At 39.8% G+C, this 26,512-nt stretch overlaps 2 protein-coding genes across 9 annotated transcripts in view; both read right to left on the bottom strand.

The window, feature by feature from the left end:
• The window catches only part of SPG11 (SPG11 vesicle trafficking associated, spatacsin), a 96,902-nt gene extending 73,158 nt beyond the window's left edge, over nucleotides 1–23,744 (bottom strand). The window contains exons 1-7 of one of the 5 annotated variants that reach the window (XR_004274913.1): nucleotides 23,461–23,744; nucleotides 20,400–20,584; nucleotides 19,045–19,269; nucleotides 16,248–16,443; nucleotides 11,171–11,308; nucleotides 10,437–10,885; nucleotides 7,579–7,724 (exon numbers count right to left, since the gene is read on the bottom strand). Coding sequence is in view for 3 of the 5 variants with exons in the window: in XM_032297616.1 (XP_032153507.1) it covers nucleotides 7,579–7,724; nucleotides 10,437–10,885; nucleotides 11,171–11,308; nucleotides 16,248–16,443; nucleotides 19,045–19,269; nucleotides 20,400–20,584; nucleotides 23,461–23,705 (1,584 nt within the window). In the remaining 2 variants the exon portion in view is untranslated. Of the gene's footprint in view, nucleotides 1–7,578; nucleotides 7,725–10,436; nucleotides 10,886–11,170; nucleotides 11,309–13,741; nucleotides 13,764–16,247; nucleotides 16,444–19,044; nucleotides 19,270–20,399; nucleotides 20,585–23,460 lie in introns of those variants that run through there. The other 4 variants (XR_004274912.1, XM_032297616.1, XM_032297617.1 and 1 more) reach the window with 4 other exon arrangements.
• Nucleotides 23,745–25,403: 1,659 nt separating this feature from the next.
• Nucleotides 25,404–26,512, bottom strand: part of PATL2 (PAT1 homolog 2) — a 41,161-nt gene continuing 40,052 nt past the window's right edge. For all 4 annotated transcript variants that reach the window (XR_004274910.1, XM_032297612.1, XM_032297611.1 and 1 more), the window contains 2 exons: nucleotides 26,068–26,217; nucleotides 25,404–25,647 (listed from right to left, as the gene is read on the bottom strand). Coding sequence is in view for 3 of the 4 variants with exons in the window: in XM_032297612.1 (XP_032153503.1) it covers nucleotides 25,632–25,647; nucleotides 26,068–26,217 (166 nt within the window). In the remaining variant the exon portion in view is untranslated. The remainder of the gene's footprint in view (nucleotides 25,648–26,067; nucleotides 26,218–26,512) is intronic.

Genomic DNA, 26,512 nt, shown 5'->3' with positions numbered 1-26,512 from the left:
CACACACACACACACACACACACACACACACACACACACACACACACGGAGAGATGCTAAACCTTAATCGGGGAAATGCAAATTAAAACCCATCTTACCATCATACTGGAAAAAATGTTACAAATCAAGTGCTGGCAATACCATCAAAAACATGCAATAGTGAGAACTCGTATACACTGCTGGTGAGAGCATAAATTGATAAAACAATTTTGGAAAACTAAAGTATTATCAATAAAATTAAAGATGTGCATGCTGTATGACCCAGCAATTCTTTTACCCTAGAGACACTCTTGCACATGTGCTGCAGCAGATATATGAGCAACTTTACAGCAACACTGCTTGTAACAGCAAAAAAAAAAAGGAAAAAACGTAAAGCTGGATAAATAAAGACATATTATGCAGTGGCATACTATACAGGGGTGAAATTGAATGAACTATGGCTATATACATTAAACATGGATGAATCAAAAAAATCTTGAGTCTCAAAAAAAAATACACACACACACACACACACACACACACACAGTGCTGGGCATGGTGGTTCACGCCTGTAATTCTAGCACTTTCGGAGGCAGATGCAGGAGAATCACCTGAGGTCAGTAGTTTGAGACCAGCCTGGCCAACATGTTAAAACCCCATCTCTACTAAAAATACAAAAGGTAGTCAAGTGTGGTGTTATGTGTCTGTAATCCCAGCTACTCAGGGTGAGGCAGGACAATCACTTGAACCCAGAAGACAAGAGGTTGCAGTGAGCTGAGATAGTGCCACTGCACTCCAGCTTGGGTGACAGAGTAAGGATCCGTCTCAAAAAAACAAAAACAAAACCAAAACCACACACACACACACACACACACACACACACACACATTTAAGAATATATAAACATAATGGTTCAATTTTATGCAAAATTCAACAACAGCTACAACTAAATAGCATTATGTGGAGATACAATTTACATGGAGAAAAATAAAGAAAATCAAGAGAATGGTTAAAATTTCAGAATGGCTGGGCATGGTGGCTTACGCCTATAATCTCAGTGCTTTAAGAGACCAAAACAGGAAGCTTGGTTGAGGCCAAGAGCTCGACTCTAACTTGAGAAACAAAGCAAGATTCCACCTCTACAGAAAATAACAACAAAAATTAGCTGGGTACAGTTGTACGCACCTGTAGTCCCAGCTACTTGGGAGGCTGAGGCGGGAGGAATTCACCTGAGCCTGGGAGTTCAAGGTTACAGTGAAATATGATCACACTACTGCCCTCCAGCCTGCATGACAGAGCAAGACCCTGACTCATTAAAAAATAAATAAAATTTCAGAGGAGTATTTAATTCTGAGGCTAAGCAAGTTAAGGGAATAGGATCAGGGCAGTGTACACACATGCAAAGATATCCATGATATTCTATTTCTTGCCTTGATGGTAGGTACAAGAATATTTATGATTGTTATCACTCAAAATATACATTACTCATTCATTTTTATGTGAGAGGTAACCAGAGCCAAAATAGTGTTGTACATACAATGAAATATTAATTAAACTCACACAGATACACTTGCACTGTGTAAAGAGAGAGGCACTCTCTGAATTACGACCCTGTGTTACCACCTATGCACATGTATGGCTGAATTAGATTTCCTAACCTCTTTGTGCTTCAGCTCCCTGATCTATAAAATGGAGCTAACAGCATCAACCCTACAGTGTTAATAAGGAAATTAATGAGGTAACACTTCCTTATTATTAATACATAGAAAAAACAACTATAAGGAAGTAACCTCCAAAGAGTAAACATGATTACTTCTGGATTGTGTATCTACAGGAGACTTAATTATTTTCTTACAACGTTATTTTAGAGTATATAAAGCAAGTTTTCCAACAAATGGTGTGGGGACAACTGAATATCCACAAAAGAATGCCAAAGAATGAAGTTAGACTCCTCTTTCATACAAGAAATTTAACTTGAAGTGCAAAACAACCCTAACTCTAAGACTTAAAACTATAAAATTCCTCTAAGAGTGAATCTTCACAATCTCAGATTAGGCAATGGTTTCTTAGATTCAACACCAAAAGCAAAAATAATCCCCTCTTTCGAAAAAAAGATACACTGACTTCATAAGAATTAAACACTTTTTTTTTCTTGAGATGGAGTTTTGCTCTGTTGCCCAGGCTGGAGTGCAGTGGCATGACCTCAGCTCACTGCAACCTCTGCCTCCTGGGGTTCAAGCAATTCTGTTCAGCCTCCCAAGTGGCTGGGACTACAGGTGTGTGCCAACACAGTCAGCCAATTTTTTTATATTTTTAGTAGAGAAAGGGTTTCACTGAGTTCACTCATGATCCACCCGCCTCAGCCTCCCAAAGTGCTGGAATTACAGGCGTGAGCCATCGCGTCCTGCACACTTTTGTGTTTTAAAGGACTCCATTAAGAAGGTGAAAAGCCCCAAAAACTGAGGGACTCCTTCCTAATTCAGTGTCATCCTGATACTGAAACCTGGCAGAGACAAAACAAAAAGAAAAGCAGGCCAATATCCTTAATGAATATAGATAGAGAAATTCTACACAAAATACAAGCAAACTAAATCCAGTAGCACATCAAAAAGCTAATCTGGCCAGGCATGGTGGCTCATGCCTGTAATCCCAGCACTTTGGGAGGTTGAGGCAGGCGGATCATGAGGTCAAGAGATCGAGACCAGCCTGGCCAACATGGTGAAACCCTGTCTCTACTAAAAATACAAAAATTAGCTGCAAGTGATGGCACATGCCTGTAGTCCCAGCTAACGGGGAGGCTGAAGCAGGAGAATCATTTGAACCTGGGAGGCAGGGGTTCCAGTGAGCCAAGATCACACCACTGCACTCCAGCCTGGTGACAGACCGAGATTCCATCTCAAAAAAAAAAAAGAAAAACCACCAGAATTAAGTAAGCTTTATCCCTGGGATGCAAGACTGGCTCAACATATGCAATCAATAAGTGTGGTTTGTCACATAAACAGAAGAACAAAAAACCACTGCTTGCTCCTCAAGTAATCCTCCCTTCAACAAACTAGGCATTGAGGAAACACACCTCAAAATATCAAGAGCCATTTATGAAAAACCCACAGCCAACAACACACTGAATGGGCTAAAACTGGAAGCATTTCCCAGAGAACCATAACAAGACAAAAATGTCCACTCTCACCACTCCTACTCAACATAGTACTGGATGTCCTAGCCAGAACAACCAGGAAAGGAAAGTAAAGAAAAGGCATCCAAATAGGAAGAGAGGAAGTAAAACTCTGTTTGCAGCTGACATGATTCTATACCTAGAAAACCCAATAGTCTCTGCTTAAAAGCTTCTAGATCTGATAAACAACTTTAGCAAAGTTTCATGATACAAAATCAATGAAAAAAAAAAAAAAATCAGCAGCACTTCTATACACCAACAGTGTCCAAGCTGAGAGCTCCAATAAAGAATGCAATCCCATTCACAAAAGCCAAAGAAAGAATAAAATACCTAGAAATACAGTTAACCAGAGAGGTGAAAGATCTCTATGATGAGAATTACAAAACAAGGCTGAAAGAACTCAGAGATGACACAGCAAGTGGAAAAACATCCCATGTTCATGGATAGGAAGAATAAATATTGTTAATGGTCACACTGCCCAAAGCAATTTACATATTCGATGCTATTCCTATCAAACTACCAGTGACATTCTTCACAGAATTAGAAAAAACTATTTTAAAAATCATATGGAACCAAAAAAGATCCCAAATAACCAAAGCAATCCTATGCAAAAAGAATGAAGCTGGAGACATCATTGCTTCTCTCAGTCTTTTGGCTAAGATCAAGTGTAGCTGGAGACTTCACATTACCTGACTTCAATCTATACTACAAGGCTACAGTAACAAAAACAGCATGGTACTGGTACAAAAGCAGACACAAAGACCAATGGAACAGAACAGAGAGCCCAGAAATAAAGCCACAGACCTATAATCATCTGGTTTTCAACACAGTTGACAAAAACAAACAATGGGCAAAGAACTCCCTATTCAATAAATGTGCTGGCATAACTAGCTAGCCATATGCAGATGATTGAAACTGAACCCCTTTCTTATACCATATACAAAAATCAACTCCAGTTTGATTAAAGACTTAAACATAAAACCTAAAACTATAAAAACCCGGAAGACAAGGCCGGGCGCGGTGGCTCAAGCCTGTAATCCCAGCACTTTGGGAGGTCGAGGCGGGTGGATCACGAGGTCAAGAGATCAAGACCATCCTGGTCAACATGGTGAAACCCCGTCTCTACTAAAACTACAAAAAATTAGCTGGGCATGGTGGCGCGTGCCTGTAGTCCCAGCTACTCAGGAGGCTGAGGCAGGAGAATTGCCTGAACCCAGGAGGCGGAGGTTGCGGTGAGCCGAGATCGCGCCATTGCACTCCAGCCTGGGTAACAAGAGCGAAACTCCGTCTCAAAAACAAACAAACAAACAAACAAACAAAAAAAAAACAAACCCGGAAGATAACCTAGAAAATACCATTATGGACATAGGCCCTGGCAAAGATTTCATGACAAAGATGCCAAAAGCAACTGCAACAAAAAACAAAAATTGACAAATGGGACTTAAAGAGTTTCTGCACAGCAAAATAAACTATCAATAAAATAAACAGACAACCTACAGAATAAGAGAAAATATTTGTAAACCATGCATCTGACAAAGGTCTAATACCCAGAATCTATAAGGAACTTAAACAATTTAACAAAAAACAACCTCATTCAAAAGTGGGCAAAGGTCATGAACAGATGCTTTTCAAAAGAAGACATACACATGGCCAACAAGCATATGAAAAAATGTTCAATATCACTAATCATAAGAGAAACGCAAATCAAAAGCACAATGAGATACCATCTCACACCAGTCAGAATGGCTATTATTAAAAAGTCAATAAATAACAGGTACTAGCGAGCTTGCAGAGAAAAGGAATGCTTACACACTGCTGGTGGGAATGTAAATTAGCTCAGTCATTATGAAAAGCAGTTTGGTGATTTCTCAAAGGACTTAAAGCAGAACTACCATTCAACCCAGCAATCCCATTGTTGGGTATGTAGCCAAAGGAATATAAATCATTCTACCATAAAGATACATGCACACGTATGTTCCTCACAACACTATTGACAATGGCAAAGACATGGAATCAACCTAAATGCACATGACTGGCATTTAGGCTGGCAGACTGGTGTATTAGTCTGTTCTCACACTGCTATAAAGATACTACCTGAGACTGGGTAATTGATAAAGAAGGGAGGTTTAATTGATGCACAGTTCTACATGGCTGGGAGGCCTCAGGAAACTAACAATCATGGCACAAGGTGAAGGGGAAGCAAGGCATGTCTTACATGGTGGCAGGAGACAAAGCACAGAGGAAAACTGCCACTTTTAAACCATCAGATTATAATTCAAGATGAGATCTGGGTGAGGACACAGAGTCAAACCATATCAACTGGATAAAGAACTTGTGATACATATACACCATGGAATACTATGCAGCCATAAAAAAAGACTGAGGTCATGTACTTTGCAGCAACGTGGATGGAGCTAGAGGCCATTATTCTAAGTGAACTAATGCAGGAACAGAAAACCAGATACTGCATGTTCTCGCTTATAAATGGGAGCTGAACACAGTACACATGAACAAAAACAAAACAAAAACAGACACTGGGGCTTACTTGAGGGTGGAGGGTAGGAGGAAGGTGAGAATTGAAAACTACTTACCAGGTACTATGCTTATTACCTGAGTGATGGAATAATATGCACACCAAACCCCCATGATATGCAATTTACCTATGTAACAAATCTGCAATGTACCCCTGATCCTAAAACAAAAGTTAAAAAAAATTTTAAAAAGAAGGTGAAGTAACAACCCAAAGAATGAGAGAAAATATTTATAAATCATGTATGTCATAAAGGTCTAGCATCCAGAATACATAAAGAACTCTTAGAACTCAATAAAAAACCTAATTTTAAAAGGGGCAAAGTAATTAAACACACATTTCTCCAAAGAAGATACACAAATAGTCAATAAGCATATGAAAACATTTTCAACATGTTTAGTCATTAGGAAAATACAAATCAAAACCACAATGGGATGCCATTTCATTTTGACTTCACACTGACTAGGATGGCTGTAATAAAAAACATAGACAATTAACAAGTCTGCTAAGATGTGCAGCTAGCAGAACCCTCATACATTGCTGATGGGAATGTAAAATTGTGCAGTCACTGTGGAAGAGTTTGGGGATTTCACAAAAATAATAAATGACCCAGTAATTCCACAGTTAGTATATTCCCAAGAGAAATGAAAACATATGTCAATACAAAAATTTGTTTGCAAATGTCCATAGCAGGATTACTCATAATGGCCAAAAAGTAGAGACAACCCAAATGTCCATCAGCTGACGACCAGATAAACAAAACAAAGTTTATATTGATATAATGGAATATTCAGCCATAAAAAGGAATAACGTTGTAGTGACACATGCTACAACATGAACTCTGAACACGTTAGGTCAAAGATGCCAGTCACGAAAGTCACATATTTTATAATCCCATTTACATGAAATGTCCAGAATAGAAAAATCCAGTCAAAAAGTAGATCAGGCCGGCCCGAGTGCAGTGGTGTTTACAACTAATTGACCACAACCAGTTACAGATTTCTTTGTTCCTTCTCCACTCCCACTGCTTCACTTGACTAGCCTTAAAAAAAAAAAAAGTAGATTGGTGTTTAAGACTTGGAAACAACAGGGAATAGAGAGTGGCCACTAATGGTTATGGAGTTTCTTTTTGAGGTGATGAAAATGTTCTAGAATCAGTAGTAATGGCTGCACAACCCTGGATATACTAAAAGCCATTAAGTTGTACATGTTAAAAGGGTGAATTTTATAGGTATGTGATTTTTATCTCAATAAAGCTGTCATTTAAAGAAACTGGCACGTAACATTATTAACTTCAGAAACTGTGTGGTATAGCAGAAGGTGCCCTTCTCCTGTTTTCATTAATATGGCTCTGGGTCATTCATTCAATCACTGTGAGCCTGTTTCTTCATCTGTAAAATAAAAAGAATCTTAACTATCCAATCTGTCTCGTGATTATTTTCGGACAAAATTAGATACTGCATGTAAAAGAGTATTTGTGAATTATAAAATACTACACAAGCTCAGGTTATGTCTCTTCTGAAGTTGGATTAGAATAGTAGGAAGCAGGCCAGGCATAGTGGCTCACTCCTGTAATCCCAGCACTCTGGGACACAGCGGGTGGATCACTTGAAATTAGCAGTTTGAGACCAGCCATGGCCAACTTGGTGAAGCCCTGCCTTTACCAAAAAATACAAAAATTAGCCAGTTGTGGTGGTGCATGCCTATAGTTCCAGCTACTGGGGAGGCTAAAGTGGGAGAATCGCTTGAATCTGGGAGGTGGAGGTTGTAGCGAGCTGAGATTGTGCCACTGTACTCGAACCTGGGCGATGGAGCGAGACTCTATCCCAAAAAAAAAAAAAAAAGTATGTGACACAAAATAATTAAGTAATGTTCTACGGACATTTACTTCTGTTACCTCTAATGCATGTATGGGAATTGAGCATCTCCCCCAGCCATTGAGATGACAAAGAGTGTCCACAGTGCTGGCACTTCCATGGATCATGAGTCTGTTAATAAATTCTTCCTGAGTCAAACCAAACAAAATCAGAGAGAGTCCATTTTCTACAGGAAAAATAAAAGTTAGCTTTAATAAATCAGAGTTTAGGATTATGATTTAGGAATTAATTTTTAATTACCCAATACTTTAGTACTATAATTACTAATATATTTACTGGATATCATGTACTATTAGGACCTTAATTAACTCATCATGGTTTTTCAACATTTTTAAAGAAGAGTTTGTGAGTTTTGCTTTTTAGAGACAGAGTCTTCCTTTGTCACCTAGGTTGGAGGGCAGTGGTGTGAACATAGCTAACTGTAGCCTCAAACTCCTGGGCTCAAGTGATCCTCCCACCTCAGCCTCCTGAGTCTGAGTCTGCCATCACACCCAAGTAAATTTTAAAAATTGTTTTGTAGTGACAGTTTCATGATGTTTCCCAGGCTGGTCTCAAACTCCTGGCTTCAAGTGATCCTCCCACCTTCGCCTCCCAAAACGCTTTGATTACACGTGTGAGCCACTGCACCCACAAAGAAAATTTATCTTTTTTTTTTTTTTTTTTTTTTTTTGAGACGGAGTTTCACTCATGTTACCCAGGCTGGAGTGCAATGGCGCGATCTCGGCTCACTGCAACCTCCGCCTCCTGGGTTCAGGCAATTCTCCTGCCTCAGCCTCCTGAGTAGCTGGGATTACAGGCACGCACCACCATGCCCAGCTAATTTTTTATATTATGGTAGAGACGGGGTTTCACCATGTTGACCAGGATGGTCTCGATCTCTTGACCTCGTGATCCACCCGCCTCGGCCTCCCAAAGTGCTGGGATTACAGGCTTGAGCCACCGCGCCCGGCCCTTTTTTTTTTTTTTTTTTTGAGATGGAGTCTTGCTCTGTTACCAGGCCGGAGTGCAGTGGTGCAATCTTGGCTCACTGCAACCTCCGCCTCCCAGGTTCAAGAGGTTCTCCTGCCTCAGCCTCCCAAGTAGCTGGTATTACAAGTGTGCACCACCATGCCCAGCTAATTTTTTATTTTTAGTAGAGATGGGGTTTCACCATGTTGGCCAGGATGGTCTCGATCTCCCGACCTCATGATGTGCCCACTTCAGCCTCCCCAAGTGTTGGGATTGTAGGTGTGAGCCACCGCGCCTGGCCAAAAATTTGTCTTTACAACACTGACCACAAGGCAAATTCCTATGAGAGCAATGCATCTTACGAAATACCACTAAATTGGTCGGGCGTGGTGGCTCATGCCTGTAATCTCAGCACTTTGGTAGGCTGAGGTGGGCAGATCACCTGAGGTCAGGAGTTCAAGACCAGCCTTGCCAACATGGTGAAACCTTGTCTTAACCAAAAACACACACACAAAAAATCATTGGGTGTTGTGGTGGGTCCCTGTAATCCCAGCTACTTGGGAGGCTCAGGCAGGAGAACTGCTTAAACCCGGGAGGCAGAGGCTGCAGTGAGCCAACATCACGCCATTGTACTCCAGCTCGGGTGACAAAGACTCTATCAAAAAAAAAAAAAAAAAAAAAAAAAAAAAAAAACGCACTAAATCCCACATTTATATTATATATTATCTTGCATAATCAATCCTGGAACCTTTAATTATTTAGAGATATCAGATTACTGGTTTACTATTATAAAATAAAATAATTGATAGCATATTCCTGACACATAGAAAAATGTGATAACCAAAACTTGGGTATAGAATAAACACATGGTTAAGTCTAATCACAACATTCAATACCTTTGTAGAAGATAAATTATGTGCTGAATGAATGCATACCTGAAATATCAAAATGTCCCATGTCTACAGGGGCCAAGTAGGTAGTGAGACAGGTGCAAGAAAAACCTAATCAGAAATAAAACGGCCCAGGCCAGACACAGTGGCTCACGCCTGTAATTCTAACACTTTGGGAGGCTGAGGCAGGAGGATCACTGGAGCTCAGGAATTTGAGACCAGCCAAGGCAAGGTAGTGAGACCTCATCTCTATTAAAAAATAAAGTACAGCCAGGCGCATCGCTCACGTGATGTGTAATCCCAGCACTGTGGAAGGCTGAGATAGATGGATTATTTGAGGTCAGGAGTTTGAGACCAGCCTGACCAACATAACGAGACCTTGTCTGTACTAAAAATATAAAAATTAGCTGGGCGTGGTTGTGCATGCCTGTAGTTCTAGCTACTCCAGAGGGAGGCAGAGGTTGCAGTGAGCCAAGATTGCACCACCACTCCAGCATGGGTGAGAGTAAGATTCTGTCCAAAAAAAAAGTAAATTTAAAAAAAAGAGAAATAAAATGGCCCATCTAAGAGAATGATTGAAACTCAGCTCCAACCCATAAGTTACTATGCAGGAATGCCGGCCCAGTGTTGCCAGAGCTTAGAATTTTTCAGTAACAGCTGAAAGTTAGAATTTGTATGAAACCTCCTAACTCTGAATATCTTTTTTAAAAGCCTAGACAGTGCAAGCCACGCAAAATAAATACGCAGTTCATACGTGGCCCATGTAAGCCTCGGCTTGTGAAGTCAAATGAAGACTCTTTGGGTTGAAAATAAGCAAACTTCATTTCTCTCAAACTTTCTGTTAGTATCTTACTATTCAGCTGAGCAGAAATGACCTTAATTAAAAGTCAAACATATGATACACTATTACCAAGAATAACAACCCCTATAAATAATTATAATACCACTTAAACATGAGAGCAGACACTGGGGCAGAAGTAAAATGCAAGGAAAGCACAGATCTCAGCAATGGATTTCAATCTGATACAAGACAGTCTCACCTGTCAATACAAAGCACAGTTGCTGGTCTCCACTACTGTCTATAGGAATACACTTTCTGCCAAGGGAAAAACACTGCATGCTCTGGGTCTCCAAATCCCAGAGGGCAATAGTACAGCCCATCCTTTCCACTTTCCAAGTAAACAATGCAGTGAATCCTGTCACAGACACACATTTAAGCTCTAAGGGTTCCTCTTGTTCACTGATGTGCATTATCTTCCATGGTCTTCCTGGATCACTGGTCTTGGCATGATCTTTCTGTGGAAAATTATATTGCCCGTGCATTATGTCCTGTGGAATGAATGCCCAGCTTGTCACACTGGTACTGTGGTTACCAGATTCAGGTGACTCCAAATGCAAAATATCCCTGAACCACGGAACACAACAGGAAACCTTCAGTCTGGAGTTCTTTATTGTTTCATTCAATGATGATAGCTGGGCTTTCCAAGACCTGGAAGACAGGGTAAAATATAACTTAACAGCTATTACAGTAAAAGGCCTGGAAGACAGGATAAAATATAACTTAACACCTATTACAGTAAAAGGCCTGGAAGACAGGGTAAAATATAACTTAACACCTATTACAGTAAAAGGCACTATGTAAAACACTAAACCAGTGCACAGATGTTCTTAAGAAAAAAAGTATCTACCAAATAAAGACCTTTAATGAAAGGGTACAGTGTCAGCCTGATAAAAAATTGGAACAATAAACTAAATGAAAAGAATGTTTCTGTACCTATCAATTTGGAAGGAAAACTTGGTCTGTTTCATGCTGTAGGCAGAGCTAACAGGATCATCTTCATCTATCCCCTTAGGTCCTTGAATAGGAAGGTCTTCTAGTGTTCTTTCACACAGTAGGTGTCCTGGGTGTTGCCTACATTTAAAAATAATGATAGCCATATGAAAAAATGATGATCAAACCCAAATTTGTGTTACTATTGCTCCTATTAAAATTAAAAGATCACAGAGAAGGAACAGTATGGACAACAAATTCCCCAGAAAGGAACTTCTTATCTCCTTTGCTTATGCCACAGTAATAAAGCCAACCATAAGAATTTTATTCTATTAAGGGCAGTTAGCTTAATAAAGCAGTAAGAATACTTACTATCTACTATATTTGAGATGTTACGCTAAACACTTCACACAAACTTATTTAAGCCTCTCAACAACACTGTGAGGTAAATATAACCGTATCTTATAGATATGGAAACTAAGGTTCAGAAAAACTTTTTTTTTTTTTTGTTTTTTGAGACGGAGTTTCACTCTTGCTACCCAGGCTGGAGTGCAATGGCGCGATCTCGGCTCACCGCAACCTCCGTCTCCTGGGTTCAGGCAATTCTCCTGCCTCAGCCTCCTGAGTAGCTGGGATTACAGGCACGCGCCACCATGCCCAGCTAATTTTTTGTAGTTTTAGTAGAGACGGGGTTTCACCATGTTGACCAGGATGGTCTCGATCTCTTGACCTCGTGATCCACCCGCCTCGGCCTCCCAAAGTGCTGGGATTACAGGCTTGAGCCACTGCGCCCGGCTCCAGAAAAACTTTGAAACAGACTAATGTAACCACTAAGTAGAGATTTTTTTTTTTTTTTTTTTTTTTAGAAAGAGTCTCACTCTGTCATTCAGGCTAGGTGGAGTGCAGTGGTGCAATCTTGGCTCACTGCCATCTCCACCTCCAGGGTCCAAACAATTCTCCTGCCTTAGCCTCCTGAGCAGCTGGGACTACAGGTGCACATCACCATGCTTGGCTAATTTTTATATTTTAGTAGAGACAGGGTTTCACCATATATTGGCCAAGCTAGTCTCAAACTCCTGACCTCAAGTGATCTGCCTGCCTTGGCCACCCAAAGTGCTGGAATTACAGGCATGAGCAACTCATTATACGGCCACCACAAAGTAAGATTTAAACTGAGACCAGAAGAATGCAGAAGAACTAGAAGGTAAAGTATGTGTGTGGGTACAGGTGGGAGGGCGTATGTGGAAAAGGGGGCTGTTACATTTGAGAAACAGGGCTAGGATGACTACAGTATAGAAAATGAGAAGTAAGATGAAATGGGATGAGGCTAAAAAGATGGTTCAGAGCCCCATAGGCTATTAAGAATTTTCAACTTTTATCTAAGGGGGAAAAGCAACTTGAAGAAGGCTTTTAAGCAGAAAAGCAGTATGATCAGATGCAGAAGAGTAGCTAGGGAAGAAGGGGAAAGGATTTTATCTCCTCGAGCACTTATATTATTAAATATTAATCCCTTAAACAACTTGAAGGTAATATGTTGGCACAACCATATGACATTGTCAGGATGATGATAAAAAAGTTAGAGAAGGTAGGGTGAAAATGAAAAGACGCAAGAGAAAATAGTTCCTCAACCAACAAAATAATAGATACACCTGCCCCAGATGTTAATGCCTGGCTACACCTCTGATAAAATATGCATTTTAACAACATCCCTCCAGCTACTCCATGGAGAATGGATTTGAGGGGCTAAGAAACAGGCATGGGGATATGAATTAGGAGACTATTAAAGTAGTTCAATTAAAAGACGATGGTGGCATAAAGTGATAGAGTTGAGAAAAGTAGACAAACTAAAGAACCATTTGGGAGACAGAATGGTTAGGACCTGATGATTAACTGGATGTGGACTGAATACCAAAAATAAGTTGGAGAAAGAGTAGTTCCGCCTTATCCACAGCGGATACATTCAAGGCACATGTGGGTGCCTAAAACTGCAGATAGTATGAAAGCCTATTTATACCCCTGAATACCAGATTTGAACTCCATGGGTCCACTTATGTGATGTTTTCTTTCCCAAAAACATATTTTAAAAAATTTTGGAGATTTATGACAATTCGTTAAAACTCACAAATGAACCATGTAGCCTAGAAATATGTATTTTTTCAGACAGGGTCTTGCTCTGTTGCCCAGGCTGGAGTGCAGTGCTGCAGTGACAGCTCACTGTAGCCTTGATCTCCTGGGCTCAAGCAATCCTCCTGCCCCAGCCTCCAGGGTAGCTGAGACTATAGGCATGTACTACCATGCCCACCTTGGCCCAGAAATATTTTAAAAATCAAGATTAAGTCAGGTATGTCATAAATGCATAAAAGTTACGTAGATACTACTCTATTTTATCATTTACTACCATAAATTATATACAAATCAGCCAGGCATGGTGGCTCACATCTGCAATTCCAGCACTGTGGGAGGCTGAGAGGCAGGAGGATCACTTGAGGTCAGGAGTTCAAGACCAGGCTGGCCAACATGACAAAACCCTGTTTCTACTAAAAACACAAAAATTAGTTGGGCAAGGTAACACACCTCTAATCCCAGATACTTAGGAGGCTGAGACTGGACAATCACTTGAACACAGGAAACAGAGTCTGCAGTGAGCCAAGACTACAACACTGCGCTCCAGCCTGGATAGTAGAGCAAGACTCCATCTCAAAAGAAAAAAAAAAAAAAGCACAAATTTATCATAAACATTTATCAAAACCTATGTACACACTTACAGACTATACATGATACCATTTGAAGCCAAAGAAAATGTAAACAAAAGATGTAGTATTAAATCAAAACTGCATATAATTAGCTGTAGTATATACCATACTACTGTAATAATCTCATAGCCACTTCGTGTTGCTATTGCAGTGAGCCCTAGTGTTGTTAAGTATCTGCTTAAAATGCCATGTGATGCTAATAATCTCTGTGTGAGCAGCTCCTCTCCAGTAAATTGTGTATCACTGTACAAAGTGATCTTTCTAGCAGGCACGGTGGCGTGAATGTATAGTACCAGCTATTTGGGAGGCTGAGCTAGAGGACTGCTTGGGCCCAGGAGTCTGAGTCCAGCCTGGGCAACATAGCTAGATCGTGTCTCTAAAATAATAATAAAATAACAATTTTTAAAAAGTGATTTCTTATGGTTCTCATCTATTTTTCATGTTTCGTGCCATACTATAACCTTGAATAACACCAGGGGACCCATATGAAATGCTGGAAGTGCTCTCAAGAAGTCATGACATTGTAAGAAAAACATGAATTGCCTGACATATACCATGGGTTGAGGTATGCTGCTGAGGTTGCTTGTCTTTTCAGACAGATGACTCATTTTGTAAACAGATTATGTAAATTTAGAGTATCTATGAATACAGTATAGTATTACAAATGTATTTTCCTTAAAATTTTCTTAATATTTTTTCTCTAGCTTACTTTATTCTAAGAATACAATACATATATATAATACATATAACATACAAAATGTTATATATATGATACATATACAAAATTATATATATGTATATATAACATATCATACATATATTGTAAGAATACAGTATATATATATATATAATACATACAACATACAAAATATATGTTAATCAACTGTTCATGTTATCAGTAAGGTTTCTGGTCAACAGTAGGTTATTACCAGCTAAGTTTTGAGGGAGTCAAAAGTTATATGTGGCATTTTGACTGAGCAGGAGGTTGGCATTCCTGAGTTGTTCAAGGGTCAACTGTACTGTTTTTTCCTATGCATACATAGCTATAATGAAGTTTAACTTTAATTTTTATTTGGCAAAGTAAAGGATTAATAATAATAGGACAATTACAACAATATACTGTAATACAAGTTATGTGAATGTAATTTTTTCTTTTGTCTTTCTTAAAATATCTTAGTGTATATAATATTTCTGGACCACAACTGATCATGAGAAAGTTTAACTGTGGATAAAGGTGACTACCATACAGAAAAGAGGAAAAATGGAGGAAGGTCCTTAAGAAGGATGGAAGGAATGGGATCTAGAGCACACACATAGGGATGGGCCTTCATAGGAGGCAAGGTCACCCATGAAAAGTTGTGAATAAAGAGATTAACAGAGGTAGGAGGAAACTAGAGAAAGTTTAAAAACACTGTTGTAAAGAATGGGCTAATGAAAAATCCCTGTAAGACTTCCAGGCAACATTAAGACCAGTTAAAGGTACTAAATGTCAACTTCGAGAGTGGTATCAATTTTCTTTTGTTGTTTTCTACAAGTGCTTAGCTGCTTGACTGTAGACACCATGAAGGCAGGAAAAAAGATTTCAATGAGGGTTGAAATTTTTCCAGACCAAGTGTTATCACAGGGCAGGAGCAAGAGTTTACAGTACATGCAAGTAAGTAACTGGTATGATGGATCACAGAATCTATGCTGGAAAGAGAGGGAAGTGAAAACAGGAGGAGGATAAAGAATGGAAGGTCAATGAATTAACTGGAAATTCCAGTGAGGTCAGACGTCAAGTGAAGTGGGAGTACTTGAGTAGGCAAGCTGGAAAGTTTGGAAGTTGTGGTCAGAGATGTGAAAAGTAGTGACCTGGGGGAGGGGCAACTTCAAATACTGACAAAGCCTAGGGTATGGCTGTGGAAGAGGAAAGCTAAGGTAAACTGAAAGAAAAAGTCATTGACAATGAATTTAAAGAATAAATCACGAATTCAGGTTCTCAAGGAGCTTATAAACAATATGGGAAACATGAGAAAATTAGGGAAATAATAGGTCTATACAATTTAGTGCTAAACTGTGGCTTAAAATTGCGTAATTTTGATTATTTATATGACATAACTCATGTATGATAACATGTAAGTCAAAATCAAAACTCTGATGTACATGCAGAAATATAAAGGTGCCAGTGCTCATTTATACATTATTCAGTAATTAAAATGTAGTGGCTAGAACATGATCTATCTGAATAGAAAAAGAAACACTAGTTAAAAAAAATTAGCAAGTATATTTTTATCTTCTTATGGCTCTAATTATTTACCTCAAATTAAAAACTGCAGTCATCTACATACCTGAAATATAAATTTAAGTTAACAGCAATTGCGGAGTTGGAGGAGCTCACAATCACTACAACATCAAGGTCTTGAGACACTTTCAGTGAAGTAAAAATCTTGGCTGGCTCCTGCTGGTGCTCATTACACGTATCTTCTTCATGAAGTGTTAAATCCACATGAGCTACACATGTACCATCCACAACGTGAAAAATGTCTTTGAGTTAGATTTAAAGAAAATGCCAGTTTTGTAAGTATGCCTAACCAGTTAAAGCACAGGTTGGGATAGAGATATAGACTTTATCATTCTAATTTTGTAGGTGTAACAGAAGAAAGACTCAAAGTTGAGGCAAGCCCCCATCATCACAACCAGGTGACTATGAAGTTAGTGGCACAATAAAGAACCTGATACCAAGTTCTTCAACAATATCTGCTAACCATCTACTCTGGGCCAGGCCCAGAGACACTGCTATTTTCTAACAGCGCTGGCCAAGAGATGAGGTAAACCTAATATATTTAATGGAACCCAATACTGTCTATCCAAAGTATTATCAACATGCAGCCAATATAAAAATGGAGACATTTTATGTTTTTTCTTGTATAAATGCTCAAAGTCTGGTATTTTACACTTATGGTACATCTTAAGTTGGATACTAATACCTGATCCGTATTGATACTTCATAAAATTTATAGTTGACAGTTGGAACAACTAAAGGTGTAACATCCCTAAAAGTTCTCCAATGACTGAACTGAGCATCAGCTTTTAAATCTAAAGTACATTTTTATTTTAGATTAGTAAATTTGTATTACTTTAGATTTAAAAGCTGATGCTCAGTTCAGTCATTCTCTTGCCTCAGCCTCCTGAGTAGCTGGGACTATAGTGCCTGTAATCCCAGCTACTCGGGAGGCTGAGGCATGAGAATTGCTTGAGCCCAGGAGGCAGTGGTTGCAGTGAGCCGAGATAATGCCTCTGCACTCCAACCTGGGTGACAGAGTGAGACTCTGTCTCAGGAGAACAAAAAAAAAAAATCTAGTTAAACAAAATTAAGAATTCAATAGCCACATACGCTTAGTACCTATTGTTTCAGACAATGCAGTTCTATAATTTGGCAACAAAAATTGTTAATCTAGTATTTCTAACATTTTTTGTAAAAATTATATACAAGGGTAGTGTGAAAACAGTTGAGTACTCTATTTGTAGCATCTCTTTCAGGAAATATGCAGGACAATACATTTGTCAATGAACAATAATGATTTGTTATTATGAAATGACAGGATTCTCAAAGACAATAAGGAAATACCTACAAAATAAAAGTATATTATTTCAAACTCACTGTCACAATTTTATTTTATTTTATTTTACTTATTTATTTATTTATTTTTTTTTTTGAGACAGAGTTTCACTCATGTTACCCAGGCTGGAGTGCAATGGCACGATCTCGGCTCACCGCAACCTCCGCCTCCTGGGTTCAGGCAATTCTCCTGCCTCAGCCTCCTGAGTAGCTGGGATTACAGGCACGCACCACCATGCCCAGCTAATTTTTTGTATTTTTAGTAGAGACGGGGTTTCACCATGTTGACCAGGATGGTCTCAATCTTTTGACCTCGTGATCCACCCGCCTTGGCCTCCCAAAGTGCTGGGATTACAGGCTTGAGCCACCGCGCCCGGCACAATTTTATAACTGTTACATTTGATTTTATAAACCTAACACAAAATGTAAAACTAAAAAGGAACTGGCCTTAGTTTAAGCAGTTATCACTCATATCCACCTAAGGAATTGGTCACTGGGAGGTGGGTAAGAGGATGAAGAAAGATGGCCTACAACGTCCCTGGTTCTGTTTATGCTAGTCTGATAGTACACCAGAAAAAATGATTCAAAAGCCAACTTACCCATGGGACCCCATAAGAACAATCACTTTATTAAAGGAGAATTTTTTAAATTCAAAAATTGAAGTTCCAAAATCATATATGGCATAATTTGTCAAATCTCCAGAATAATTTTGCTGATGACCAACAGATCTGCAGGAGATGAAGAACCTGCAATCTTTTTCAAGATCAAATTAACGATGGCTAAGCAAACATTCATTAATATGATGGGATCATCATTAGAGACAAGAGGTAGGTTATATTTATACATGAAAAGATATGTATCACAACATAAGCAGCCCTTTTTTTTTTTTTTTTTTTTTTTTTGACAGAGTCTTACTCTGTCACCCAGGCTAGAGGTCAGCGGCACAATCTCGGCTCACTGCAGCCTCCACCTCCTGGGTTGAAGCAATTCTCCTGCCTCAGTCTCCTGAGTAGCTGGGATTAGGGGCATGCGCCATCACACCCAGCTAATTTTTTTTATTTTTAGTACAGATGGGGTTTCACCATATTGGCCAGGGTGGTCTCAAACTCCTGACCTTGTGATCCACCTGCCACAGCCTCCCAAAGTGCTGGGATTACAGGTGTGAGCCACCGCACCTGGCCCCATAAACAGTCATTTAATTCCTTCCTGGAATAAGCACATAGTATTCAAGAAATATATTTTGAATAGATAATACAGAGAATATACAATTTTAAAAGAACACAAACATGTTTAGATGATTAAGACTATTAAAAACTGTATATACTGGAAAAGATTCAAATAGAATATAAAGCAATATGTAATTCAGTATTTTAAGTTTATGAGGATCTTTTTCCATGAAAAGTTTTACTGAAAAACTAACCATGCTCCCTATATCAAAGCCCCCAAAACTAAAGCCTAAAAAGGCTCATCTTTCTAGGTATTCTTCTCCCATACATATCAATCAACACTTCTACCACCAAGGATACAGATCCAGCCCAAGGTACTCAAAACAAAAAGAACTCCTTTGCAGAGCTGTGTGTCAATAATTGTGTCCACTGCCTGCATAGGCAAGGGTAGTGTGAAACAGTTGAGTACTCTAATTGCAGCATCTCTTTCAGGAAATATAATATGCAGGACAATACATTTGTTGATGAACAGTAATGATGTGTTATTGCAAAATGACAGGATTCTCAAAGACAATAAGGAAATACCTACAAAACAAAAGTATATTATTTCAAACTCATTGGTCACAATTTTACAACTGGTACATTTGATTTTATAAACCTAACACAAAAAGTAAAACAAAAAAGGAACTGGACTTAGTTTAACTCTAAGCAGTTATCATTCATACCCACCTAAGCAAGTGGTCACTGGAAGGTGGGTAAGAGGATGAATAAAGATGGGCTACAACATCCCTGGTTCTGATTAAGCTAGTCTGACAGAAGGAAGATTCAAAAAAGTCAACTTACCCATGGGACCCCGTAAGAACAATCACTTTTTTTCTTTTTAAAGCAAAGAAAAAAACCTTATAATCAAGGATGAAGAATATATTACTTCCTTTTTTATAGAGGCCTGAGTGCTTGATTTCCGCTCTGTGCAGTCAACAGCTCTAATAAGCAGTCTAGATGAGCACTTGCCCAATAGAAATATAATGTGAGCCACGTACATGATTTAAAATTTTCTGGCAGGGGTGGCTCATGCCTGTAATCCCAGCACTTTGGGAGGCCCAGGTGGGTGGATCACTTGAGGTCATCAGAAGCTTGAGAGCAGCCTGGCCAATGTGGCTAAATCCTGTCTCTACTAAACATATAAAAATTAGCTGGGCGTGGTAACAAGCACCTGTAATCCCAGCTACTTGAGAGGCTGAGGCAGGTGAATTGCTTGAACTGTGGAGGGCAGAAGTTGCAGTGAGCTGAGATGGCATCACTACACTCCAGCCTGGGTGACAGAGTGAGACTCTGTCACAACAAAATTAAATAAATAAAAATAAACTTTTCTGGTAGCCACATTGAAAAGAAACAAATGAAATTAATTTTAATATACATTATTTGGCTTATATCCAAAATATTTCAATATTTTGAAAAGTAATTGAAATACAAAACATCAAGATATTTTACTTTAGTACTAAGTCTTCAAAATCTAATATGTATATGACACAAAGTATATCTTAATTCATGTTAACCATATTTCAAGTGCTCAATAGCCCCATCTGCCTAGCAGCTACTATATCCAACAGTGTAGACCTGATTTCACCTCTATGAGAAGTTTTTCTGAAGTATATCACATCACATGGTAATGTCACATATTTAAATATGCTGAAAGACTACCTGTAGATACTTACTGATACCTTGATCTTCAATGAGCTTTTGCAATGCCTCCCCACTATAGCTATACAAAATGGCTGCATCACATCTTCCATCTTTCAAATTAAATTCATAGATAAGCAGTTCATAATTTTCACCAAGAGCGAGCAGTTTGGGCTTGTCAGTTGGTGTGCTGCTGTTACGAGAATCCTCCCACATAAAGCTAGAAAAAAGTTTAGATTATATTCTATATCCACAATAATATTTACCCACAATAGTGGGAGTAAAAGGGCTGAATAAGTAAAGAACAGTTTAGTTGACCTGGTAACATTCATTCTACACTTCAATTTAAGAGAACGTCAACTGCTCTAGGACCTCCCTCCTCTTCCCACTTTCCCTTTTACACCAACAGAAAAATACAGGAGTGGGTGGTAAAAAACAAAAATGTGAGGCTCAGAGCAAGAGATGATGGCTCCTTTTATTCTTTCATCTTTAATCCCAACTAATATGTTTAAACAAACTGTCATGATCAAGGATAGGTATCAACAATACAATATGTGTATTATTTATGAGGTGGCATAACCAACAAAATAGGCTCTTGATAACTTAAATGTTTTGACTTTTAAAAAGAGATTTGTACTTATAGTCTGATGATTCCAAAATCTTGAACAATTCTGCCCAATAGAACCTTCTATGATGGAAATGTTTTATATTAGCACTGCCCAACACAGTAGTCAACAGCCACATGCAGTTACTCAACACTTGAAACATGGAGTAATTGAGGAACCAAATTTTTTAACAGTCACATGTAGCTAATGATTACCATTACTCAACAGCACAGTTATGGAATTCTTAAACTGTAATGTCAAAACAACACTGGCAAGACTTACGGTGCTTCAGCTTCAAGTTTAACGTTAAAATTAAATTACATATTACAAATAAAAGACCCAAATCTGAAAACAATGCAATGAAAAGAGGTAAGGCTATACCATGCTGATAAAATTTCATCCTTTAAGAAGGTTGCTTTAGGCCGGGCGTGGTGGCTCAAGCCTGTAATCCAAGCACTTTGGAGGCCAAGGCGGGCGGATTACCTGAGGTCGGGAGTTCAAGGCCAGCCTGACCAACATGGTGAAACCCCGTCTTAAAAAAATAATAAAAAAATTTTTTTTTAAAAAAGGTTGCTTTTTCTACAGAAGCAGTACGTTTTATACTTCTGGAGTAGTGTATAAAACTACTGTGGCACACATATGATTTAATTCAATTAGTAATAAAACTACTAAAAGTACATATTATACACTATTACGTATTTTATACTACTATAGCAATTCTATATTATTAAAGTGCTATTAAATCCTTATTAGATAAAAAGATCGACATTTCTGTTCACATTGATAAATGTAGAAAACCTAATGTCAAATATACAAAACTTAAACCAAGATATATTTAAAAGGAAGAGGACTATGACATCATTAGCATAGGGACAATATTGCCACATGGAAAGACAGGAAATTCTCAATACAGTAAATAAGATATATAAAGACCCATGTACTTTGAAAAAGTAGGTAACTCTAAATACTTTAACCATGCCACCCTGTGAAATGTTTTAACTTAATTAAACTTCAATTTAAATAAAAAAATTAAAAAGACCTTTCTTGGTCCTCCTCCACTCAAATTTTATGAACTAGCATATGAATGCCCCCTTTTTTTCATATGGGTCTTACCTTCTCTGCTGGGTTCTCAAACACCTAATGATATCTACTTCTTTTCTTTCTGCCCCATTCCTCTTTACAGAGCCACAATTATAGGCATTTGATACTGCTAAATAAACTAACTTCCCCTAAGTTAGTTTATAAATAACTTAGTTTATAAATAGTTTGTAGTTTATAATAGTTTCTAAATAGTTTATAAATAATAGAGTCCTCTTCCTAGCAACTAGACATCCAGGGTAGGGAAAACAAACCGAAAAGAGGTTAAGCATTCACTGATTTATCAAATTAATCTTTAAGTGTCAGGAACTGTTAGAAGAGCTGAAGATTCCAAGATGAATAAGACATCTTTTGGCTACTCATCTTAAAGAGTTTTGAAAATACTTATTAATAATTATTAAAAAAAAAAAAAAACAGGTCAGGCTCATTGGCTCACGCCTGTAATCCCAACACTTTGGCAGGCAGAGGCGGAAGGATCACTTGAGCTCAGCAGTTTGAGACTAGCCTAGGTAACATAGTGAGACCTCCTATCTACAAAAAACAGAAAAATTAGCCAGGCCTGGTGGCGTACACCTGTAGCTCTAGCTATGCTACTCGGGAGGCTGAGCCCGGGAGGTTGAGGCTGGCTGCCGTGACCCGTGACTGAGCTACTGCACTCCAGCCTGGGCAACAGCGAAGTTATCTTTTTTAAAAAACAAGCCCACTCAAAACACCAAGAAGGCACTCCCAAACTTTATGATGTAAAGTCTTAAGTACTGAACCGAGAGTTACAGAAGTAGAACGTAACCCATTACTGTAATTATGTCCGTCTTCCCAAAACATGCGCCCTTCACAAGAAACTGTCTTACTCAACTTTTTAGGCACTGCTCCTATGTAACAGCAGGCACACATATTTGTTGAGTAAGTGAAGGGACAAACTGGACTCTGTTCTTGAAGAAGAGCACTATATTTGAAGGAAAACGCTATTTATTTCAAGGACATGAAAAAGGTATCAGGATGATTCAAACTAGAGATGATCCTCAGCTGTCATCTTTAACAGAAAGAAAAGGGCATGGGACTCGACCCTCTCACTGTTAATCAACCTGTGTTGAATAAAGAAGGAATCAGCGCCTCAGCTGGAACCCTCTCCGGGTTTGCCGCAGGTGGCAGAGGAGCTGGATGCCGTCTCCGCCCACCCAGAACAAGGGAGCCGGGCTGCCGGGATGCAACAAGGAGAGCGCTTGAGGTCGAGGGAAAGGTTCTTAGTGGAAACTAGGCTCACCTCTGGGGCGTTTCTTGCGGCTGTCACCCCTCTCCCGCCACCTCCACACCTGCAGGGAAACCTCGGCGTGATCCCTTGGGGCTCGGCCAGCTCCGTACTCCCCCCCACTGCCCAGCTCTCCCCGGCACTTACTGCCAGAAGGGGCCCTCCAGGCAGCAGCGACCCCCGCCCTGGCTGCCAGGCGCCAAAGAAAGCACCTGGAGGCTGCCTGCAGCCGTCAGGCTCCCCAGAACCTCTTGCTGTGTGTGCAGCTGCGCGTGGGAGCCCAGCTGCCCCATAGCTTCGGCGGGGACCCGCACCAACAGCATGGGTAGAACTCGCTCCATGGCCGCAGTGTGGATGGACGCAGCACTCAGGACCTCCTCCTCTGCAGCCATCTTGGCCCGGCCGTTACTTCCGGTCACTTTAGCCGGAACCTGACGGCGACGGGCATGCGCGGTATACGGAGCGGCTCACGCTCGGTCTCGTGACTCCCGCAGGGACCTCTCGGCTGTCTCCGGTCGGTTCCATTCCTTTCCTGTGGGGGGCAGTACCAGCCTCTCCAGCAAAGCCCTATCTGCCTTGGCCCCAGTCCCAGTCTGCTTTACTGGCCTGGCATGCTTTTGCAGCTGTTCTCGCTCTGTGGCATTACCCTTTGCCTTCTTGGTCCAACTGCCTCCTGCTCCCTTGCAACCCAGTTCCTGCCTCTTTTCTTCGCTTTTCTTATTGTGTTTGCTTACAGACTCTGGGGCGGTGCCATTTCCTTGGTAGCATGGACCAAGTCTTACAGCGTGGATCCATAATGAGGATGTTGACCCGAAAGTTGATTGTAACAGGCGAAGACACGGGGTCAGTAAGGGGTGGAGATGGTAGAGCTCCAGTCTGTTGTCTCAGCAGTATGATCCAAGATCATCAGCAGAGAAGGAGAGCAGCAAAGGAGCAAAGGCTTTGAGATGAGAAGAGCGGTTGTGTAGGCATTTTGGAAAAGCCTCCTAAAAGATAGCTGTACCTTCTTATCAACACATCATTTTCCACATTCAGAACATTTCAGCATAAATGAAACCTATTGACAGGCCTCTCTCTAAAATCCCTTCTACTGCAGTCTTTCTTACCTAGCTTTGTTTTTAATCATAGTATTTATCGCTACTTGTTATCTTCTGCCAGTTCCTGTCCAATCAGAATGTGAACTTCAAAAGAGCAGGGACTTTGTTGCTCACTACTGTCCACGCTAGTACCTAAAACAGTGCCTGTTTCATGAAAAGTACTCCAGCATTTGTTCATGAATGCATGACCTTATTTGTCAAAATGAAACCAAACTTTTTTTTTTTAAGGTGGAATCTGGCTCTGTCACCCAGGCCCGAACGCAGTGGCGTGATCTCAGCTCCCTGCAACCTACGCCTTCCCTGCTCAAGCAATTTTCCTGCCTCAGTCTCCAGAGTAGCTGGGTTTGCAGGCACAGGCCACAACCGGCTAACTTTTGTGTTTTAGTAGAGACAGGGTTTCACTATGTTGGCCAGGCTAGTTTTAAATTCCTAACCTCAGGTGATTTACTTGCCTCAGCCTCCCAAAGTGCTAAGATTACAGGCATGAGCCACTGCACCTGGATGAAACCAAACATTTTCTATTACAAGGGAGATATATTCAACCTTCTAAGCTCAGCTGAGGCTATTTTCTCTTTATAAAAATTGGCAACATTAAAGCAATTTCTAAAGTTACACTTGTATTAGCTACAACAAGGCCTTGTCCCTTATAATCAGGACATTCTTTTCATGCCTGTAATCCCAGCACTTTGGGAGGTCAAGTAGGGGGAATCACTGGAATCCACCCTGGGCAACACAGGGAGACCCTTGTCTCTAAAAAAAATTAAAAAATTTAGTATTAGCTGGGTGTGGCATCGCATATCTGTAATCCCAGCTATTCAGAAGACTGGCAGGAGGATCACTTGATCCTGGAGGTCAATGCTGCAGTGAGTCATGATGGTGCCACTGCACTCCCACCTGTCTAAAAAAAGAAAAAAAAAAAAAAAAATTCCTGGAGCACTCACACAGAAGATAGCCCTCATTATAGGCCCTAACTTATAAGCAAGTTACAACACATCATTCTCTTAGCTCTTTAATTTTATCTTACTATGCCATGTCTTATTTTTAGGCACATCATTTAGGTTCTTGAAGAAAGGATATGAAAATGTTTGGGGAAGGGTTCTCCAATATGTAAAGATGTAAGAAATGTCTTCAGACTCTCTGGATCCCTGTAAACATAGTCTATGCAGCTAGTGTCTGATGATTCAACTTCCAAGATACATGTATTCCAGAACAAACAGATCACTAGATCCAGGCAAACCTATAGAGAGAACGGGTGTTAACTATAAGCACAATTCTACTTTACAAGTATTTATATAATTTGATTAGTATCTGGTTCTTTCTAGCAATAATTCTGAGGCAGAGATGACCATGCTATTCATGCTTATATCATGCAATAGTCATTCCTCAAGTATTTGTTGAATGAATGAATTCAGGTTCTCAAATTAATTCTTGCCTTCAAATAGCTTAGCACTATAAATGACCAAAGCTCCTGGAATAAATTAAAAGGTTTGGCTGAAGACTTGATCAAGACTGGTTACTCAGTAAATGTCAGTGTGTAGAACTACTTCTACATGATCCTTTATTCTCATCATTTAAAAGAAGGAAGTAGTGAAGCAACTAACAGAACATAGATTGGGCTTGAACAAGGGTCTTTGACTTTGTTTCTGTTATTACTTACTTCATTCTGGCCTCCAGATGCTGAACCAATTGTTTGTCCACATGGTGACAGAACAGGGGAAGTAGGTTGCTAGGGAAAGCCAGAGGTTCTGCCAGAGAGGCTGCAGGCATCTGGGCTATCTCCCAGGCAATCAGAACCACCATGTCTGTCCTAGAGAGCATAAATACAAATATAAGCAAATAAATTTGCTTAGGAAACAGACTCAGGGCTAAGGTTTCTCATTATCTTTCCATTGCTACTGCCATTGTCCCCCACCCCAGGTAGCAATTCAGAGGTAACATTTGCATATTTGGTACATGCCAAGCAATGCTTAGTGCTTTTTTTTTTTTTTTTTTTTTTTTTTTGTTTGTGTTTGGTTTTTTTTTCCCAGGTTGGGGGGGAATGGGGCGGCCTCGGCCCCCCCCCCCCCCCGCCCTCTGGGTTTGTGGAAATCTCCCTCCTCAGC

This window comes from Sapajus apella, unplaced genomic scaffold, assembly GCF_009761245.1.
Source record: "Sapajus apella isolate SASKATOON/1434 unplaced genomic scaffold, GSC_monkey_1.0 scaffold37, whole genome shotgun sequence".
NCBI lineage: Eukaryota > Metazoa > Chordata > Mammalia > Primates > Cebidae > Sapajus > Sapajus apella.
Note: the sequence above shows the minus strand (reverse complement) of the source record. Positions and strands in the feature narration are given on the sequence as shown.